Source organism: Magnolia sinica, chromosome 18 (genome assembly GCF_029962835.1).
Source record: "Magnolia sinica isolate HGM2019 chromosome 18, MsV1, whole genome shotgun sequence".
Lineage (NCBI taxonomy): Eukaryota > Viridiplantae > Streptophyta > Magnoliopsida > Magnoliales > Magnoliaceae > Magnolia > Magnolia sinica.
This window is the reverse complement of record NC_080590.1, coordinates 31,337,037-31,343,747: the sequence shown is the minus strand read 5'-3', so window position 1 is coordinate 31,343,747 and position 6,711 is coordinate 31,337,037. Positions and strand designations below refer to the sequence as shown.

Sequence of the window (6,711 nt, the reverse complement as noted above, 5' to 3'; positions counted from 1 at the left end):
GAGGTAGACAGCCCCAGCAGGTTATGGATGAGATCAGCAGACATACTCCTTTTACTAGCCGACTTCAAGCCACCGTGCAACACCTTGATCCACTAAGAAACATGAGAGATAGCAGTTGTATCATTTCTTGGCTTCCCATCCAACTTGATAGAGTTCTTGGAATGTTAGATTTCCCAGACCACCTAGCTGGGAACAAGCTTACGAAGGAGAGAGAGAACCACCAGGAGAGCCAGCAAGCCATCATTGGTTCATCCTGCTCTCCACCGAAAGGGTTGGCAGAGGCAAGATACCAAATATGGACCTAAAATGGCGCCAAATCTTATCTGCCAACCCTCCAAACAGAAAGAGATGCTCTAACGTTTCAGCAGCCGGCGATACAGTAGATGCACCTTAAGGCCAAGCTAAAGCCTCTATGTTGGACTCTATCATCCACCGCAATGGCCCCATGAAGCAGCCTCCACACAAATGTGGAGATCTTAGGTGGTAATTTCCCGTGCCACACCAAGGCCGCCCAACTCTTACGAGGGGAGACAAACTTGCAGATATCCCAAGCTGATTTTGCCATAAACTTCCCCAAAGGGTCAAGGGGCCAGAAGCACTCGTCACTCTCAACGAAAGTGGTGAAGCCCCCTTAGAAGATGAAGTCTATCACATCTTGAGGAAAGAAAGAGAACACCGAGGAAGGGGGGAGAGGCCCAACGTCCCACAGGAAATCTTTCACTAGCAGCGAGTTGAGGACTTCTAGAATGGGCCTTGTTGCGCGGAGATGAAGAGGGCCCAAGCCAGTCCAGTTATCCCTCCAAGGATTTAGGATACCCTACCCAACACTCCATTGAGATTTCTCCTCTAGCAAGGGGAACAAGGCTCTAACACTTTTCTAAAGGGGGGAAGGAAGGGGAGACTCGCGGCCCGAAGAGGAGAAGTCGAAGTCAGAAGGGTGCAGGGATCTCATTAACACTGGCCATTGGTTAGCCCCATTGCCAAACTTAGTAGACCAGGCTAGTTTTAACCGAAGATTCTTCAAGACCTCTCTTAGAGATTTGATGCCCAGCCCTCCTTCATTATAATGCTTGACCACTTTCTTCCAGCTGACCCAATGGAGCTTCTTCTTACCATCAGCCCACCCTGAGAAGTTGGCAAACATCTTCTCCAAATCATCAAGCACCTGGAGTGAAACTTGTGTCGTTGCTAAGACGTGGATAGGGATGCTCCTTAGGACATGCCGAATCAAGGTGGCCCTCCCTACTTGTGATAGGAATCTCGCGTTCTAGTTGTTGATCCGAAATTGAATTTTATCCAATAGGAATTGGAAGTCTGATTTCTTTACTCTTCCTCTAAAGATCGACACTCCTAGGTAACGGGATCCAGCTAAGGACCTAGAAATGCCCAAGATGCGTTCAATGCTTCTAACTCTCCCCGATGACAACTTGGAAGAGAAAAAGAAGGAACTCTTGCAATAGTTAATCTTTTGTTCTGAAGCTTCCTGAAAGGATTGAAGGAAGTTTGAGCCAGCTTGGAGCGACACCTTGGCCCCGTTCAGAAATAGGAGGATGTCATCAGCAAAAGGAGGTGGGAGATAAGGGGGCAACTGCGCTTGAGCTTGAAGGGCTGACTGTGCCCCCGTTCCACCAAGAATTTGTATCCCCTACTTAAGGCCTCTGCCGCAAGGATGAACAAGCTGGGGGAGAGTGGGTCTCCCTGACGCAGGCCCCTGGAGGACTTAAAGAAGCCTGCTCATTTACCATTGATGAGGACCGAAAACCAGCAATTATTCCAACAAGATTCCATTAAGCTGATCCACCTATTACTGAACCGAAAACTGCTGAGAACATGTTTAAGGAACTTCCAGTCGACTTTATCATAAGCCTTCTCCATATCCAATTTGAGCACCACATTCCCACCTTGAACCTTCCTATTAATTTCCCTGAACATTTCCTGTGCAAGAGCAATGTTTTCTGCAATAGAACGACCTTTGATGAAGGCACCTTGCTTAGCCGATACAACCTTAGGTAGCAGCATGCTCAGCCTAGCCGCCAAGATCTTAGCAAACACCTTGTATGTATAATTGCAGAGGTTGATGGGGTGGTAGTCAGCAAAAGAAGAAGTTGCCGATGATTTATGAACTAGATAGATGAGGGAAGATGTGTAAGCTTTGGGAAAGACACCGCCTTATGAAGATTCGGGCCAAGAATGGGCCAACGGGTGGTAAAGAATCCCCCTGAGAACCCGTCTGGACCAGCTGCCCCATCCTTAGGAAGCCCATTGACCACCTGAAACACCTCAGAGAGGGAGGGAGGGGCCAGCAACTCCTCGTTATCCTGGGCCAAGAGAAGATGAGGGATAGCAAGGGAGAAGTTTGTCTCCTGAATTGATTCGTTTTCCTTGAAGGATTCTGTAAAAAAACCTTACATCTTCGGACTTAATAGCGTCCTAGCCCAACACTAACTGGCTAGACCCAACTTCGATGGAAGAAATTACAGACCTTTTGATTCTTTCATTGGCCACGGAATGAAAGACCTTCGTATTCCTGTCTCCTTCCTCCAACCAGTTGTTGCGCGATTTTTGTTTCCAAAATACTTCTTCCATGAGCTTTACTTGACCCAAGTGCTGCCGAGCTGCAGCAAGATCTGATTGCAGGTCCTCATCTGCCGAGTTCTGCATTCACTCTTCCACGACTTCAAGGGCCTTTTTTGCTTTCTTAACTTGGAGGAAGATATTGCCAAATACCTCCTTGTTCCATAATTTTAGAGCTTGCTTGATTTTCCTCAACTTCAGTTGAAGGTTGAGCATAGGCTGTTGAGATAAGTCTCCCTCCCAAACATTAGAGACGACCTGGAGGAAAGAGCTATGGAGGGCCCACATCCTCTGATACCTGAACGGTTTGGCAACAGAAAGAGCAGGCCTGAGGAAGACCCGAAGAACAGGGCAATGATCAGAGGAAACTCTGGGGAGGTGCTCCACACTGAATCTTGGAAAGAGGTTTGCCCACACTCCATTTATAAGAGCCCTGTCCAGTCTGGCCTAGCTACGAGCGTTGCCAGCCTGATTGTTGCTCCAGGTAAATCTATTCCCCGAGAACCCCTCATCTTGAAGATCAGCGTTATTGATGGCTTCAACAAAGTCCAAAGAGCTAATGAGATTTGGACTTCTGCTGCCCTCCTTTCTGCTACATGTGTTACAATGTTGAAGTCTCCAACGACTACCCACGGACCTCTGTTAGAGCTACCGATATCTGCCATGTCATCCCACAGCGCCCTCCTAGCAGTTCTGTCGCACCTAGCATATACAATAGAAAAAAGAATGGGGGCCTAGAAGTTCTGCGAAAGAATGTTCAGAGACAACATTTGGTTAGAGATAGAGAGGACAGAAACTTGCAGGTGACTCCTAAAAAATACCCAAACCTTCCCTCCCGCCGCTCCATTGGATACAGAGGAGTGGAATCCCAATTTAAGCCTAATGCTCACTCTCTTTTCCTCTCTCAACATTGGCTCTAAAATGGCCACTATCCAAGGATTATTACTGTTGATCAATCTTACTGCCGTCCTTATAGTAGCCACATTTCCAACACCTCGGGCATTTCACACAAGGACCTTATCCATCCATCAAACATACTGAATTCACAGCCCTCCTCGTTAATTTACGCAACCTACAATGCCATTCTCCTTCCTCAGCCTTGTCTTTAGTCTTTCTTCTTGCCTTTTTCTCGATGGTGGGACTGACCCCAAGACAAATTGAGTTAAACCCTCCCAAGGAGCCCTGACCATGAGGTTTCGGATTGAGGGAAGGACTGAGAAGGATCTCGTCGTCATTAGCTGATATCATAGAGCTTCCCGAACTCCCCCGAGCTTCATTTCCATCCTGCTGTAGTATAGCTTCCTGCATGTTATTAAGCGACCTGGTAACGAAGTCCGGGGAGAGATCGACTACAATTTCTAGACAATCTGTTCCTTTCATGCCCGACCTAGAGGTGGGCGAGGGAGGATACCTCCTGTTCCTAAGAGGAGGGGAAGAATGCCTGATATGAGTCCCCTCATTGTCCTTGTCAATGGGAGCCTGCTCTTGAGGACACCAGCCCTTCAATTTGGATCTTCGGTGAGTAGCATTACCACTTCTGATTGGGGCTTGCATGTAGCTGGTGGCACCTTATAGGTGCTAATTTGCATCAGCTGAAGGTTCCCGAGTGGAAGAGTTCCTTTATGAATCACAAGTGAAGTATTACTATTGGCAGGGGCAACCTTTATGGAGGATGTCTGATGACCTGCATTAGTTTCTAATAACCCAGATTTGGAGTTCCCTTGGATGGACAGATATCCCCGGGGAGATGCCTTGCTTGGAACAACTACTCTATCTGGTAAGGAGGATATGAGCAGGGAATTGCCAGTGTTTGGAGGGAGCCTAAGGACCGGACTACTCTCAGAATGGGACCTAGTACCAGAAGGCTTGGAAGCATTAGGTGTGTAGACGAGGTTGACATTCAGATTGGGTTCAACTGGTCTCTCCATTCCAACATTAATACAAACAGTACCAGTGCTACCCTTCCCCTGATCTGGGATTGGGCCAAACCTCCTTGCCACCCAATAGCTCGTGCTTATCAGAGTTTGAGCAACTTCCTCCTTCGAAGGATGGACTCTGATATGATGGGGATCGTCCACTCTCTCCATTCCATCATTTTCACAAACAAGGGATGTGCATTCCTTCCCCTGAACTTCTGGGAGGTAAAGCCTTTCTACCACTCCCCCTCTCTTGCTACTATTCACAATATCAACACCCTCCTGAGGGGGAGGAGCCGTTACTCGGGATCCTAGTACAAGGGGAGTTTCTATCTCCACATACACAGGGAACGTTTTAACCTGCCACTAGCAACTTCAGGACCTGCCCCATGTTAACTCCTGCACGTAGTTGAATCTTCACTCTAGCAAACATTTGGAAGATGCCAAAGTAGTTACCCAGGTCTAGGATGACCCCCTCTGTCTATGTGTGGGCCGGAATCCCGAATAGGCACACCCAGGACCCTTCTTGACATAAACTCTTGCTAGGAGACCATGGGTAGACTGTTTCGAGGCCCATAAGTTGGTGAAGGGAGACATCTTCCTTGAAACCCCTAAACTCCTCGGATTTGAGAACTATAAGGAACTTATCGGGAGAGATTCACACTACATCGATTGTTGATGCCAAATAGGAGAAGTCCCTTATCGCCAAGTGTAGCCTTAAGATCGATGTTGACTTGTTTGTTGCTAAGCCCACAAGGCCCCATTTCAATGCCTCCAGACAGGAAGCAACCGCCTCTAGATCAGCTATTGTGGTAATATCTTCCTCAATAAGCTTGGTTTGAAGGGCCTTTCCCTCATTGCGAACCACCCCTGCATAGGATGAGGAATCCACCTGCCGAATGTGGGGTGAAGGCTCGTCACTAAGGGACAACCCTATAACGGCCTTAGTCTTAGGTTTGGCCTCTCGAACAGAGACGATCCTACCATCTATCCTCTTTCCATCTAGCACCCCTTTAGCCACTCTTCCCTCCGATTCATAATGGAATCTTACAAACCCCCTAGGGCGTCTGGAATTAGGAAACGTCGGAATGAATGTGTCGATTACCTTATCGTATCTCTGGAATATTGTTTCTAAATCTTGCTGGGTGCAGTCGAATGGGAGATTACCCACGAAGAGACTAAATCCCAAATCAGCACCTCCATTTGCGGCCACATTCCACGTTCTTCTTGGGGATCTTCCTCTTCTCACCCCCCCGGTCTCAGTCTAGTGAAACCCTTCCCCTGGAGGGGGCTCTTTGTCTAGGCCATATTCACTCCCGCGTTCACTCCCATAGGTGCATTGAATATACCAACACAACTTAGTGATCCAATGTATACTCTAGTAATATAAATCAATAACATTACTTTGCCCATAGTCAAGCATTTAAGATTATATGATTAAATGGTCATATCATACCGCAATTCACATAGCTAGGTGGCCACACCTTTTCTTATACTTTCACATGGTTGGGTGGCCTCACGTACCACATGATGGCTAAATTAAATGGCCATGCATATAGTTAGATTCACGTGGTTAGGTGACCATAGGTATATCTCCTAATCTTAGGGTCGAATGGTCACATGCTCATCACAATTCCACATGGTTTAAGTAAACATACATACATCCCGTGATCACTTGATTTAGTAGTCCAGCATACATTACAAGTGCACATGATTCAATAGCCATACTTCTATCACATGGTTATATTGTCTAGTAGCGCTTATATGAGCCACAAGTTCACATGACGAAGTGACTTTACATACATTCTATGAGCACATGATTTAGTAGCCATTCATGGATTACAAATTCACATGATTAAGTGACCTTACATGCATCAGATAATCACACATTCAGCAACTCTACTGACCTTGCATAATTTCATGATTTATATAGTCATTATACCTTGTCATTTTATATAATCAAGAGTCCACACACTTCACACATTTTCACATAGCCAAGTGGGCTCACACACATTGCTTGATCACTTAAAGGAAAGACCATCCACATAACTTAATTTCACATAGTTTGGTGGGCATATGCACATCACATGGTCATGAGGTTAATTGGCCACATTTTCATCACAACATCACAATTTCGCATGATTAAATGGCCATAGGTTATATCACATAATCATAGTGCTAAGGGCCACATTTTTATCATAATTTCATATGGTATAGTGGC

General features: G+C 46.4%; 1 protein-coding gene across 1 annotated transcript; it reads right to left on the bottom strand.

Moving 5' to 3' along the window:
- Positions 1-877: 877 nt before the first annotated feature.
- LOC131232335 (uncharacterized) lies at positions 878-2,661 on the bottom strand. Its single transcript, XM_058228569.1, has 5 exons — positions 2,518-2,661; positions 2,166-2,363; positions 1,756-2,052; positions 1,328-1,612; positions 878-1,165 (listed from the first exon to the last, which is right to left on the bottom strand). The coding sequence occupies exons 1-5, from the start codon at positions 2,659-2,661 to the stop codon at positions 878-880; spliced, it is 1,212 nt and encodes a 403-aa protein (XP_058084552.1).
- Between the last annotated feature and the right edge of the window lie 4,050 nt (positions 2,662-6,711).

Coding starts and splice junctions, on each gene's coding strand:
- LOC131232335 (XM_058228569.1), bottom strand. CDS start 2,661: ATGCAGAACTCGGCAGATGAGGACCTGCAATCAGATCTTGCTGCAGCT. Junction 2,364..2,517: donor AAGGAGACAGGAATACGAAG/GTCTTTCATTCC, acceptor GAATCAATTCAG/GAGACAAACTTCTCCCTTGC. Junction 2,053..2,165: donor GCCCGAATCTTCATAAGGCG/GTGTCTTTCCCA, acceptor TATACATACAAG/GTGTTTGCTAAGATCTTGGC.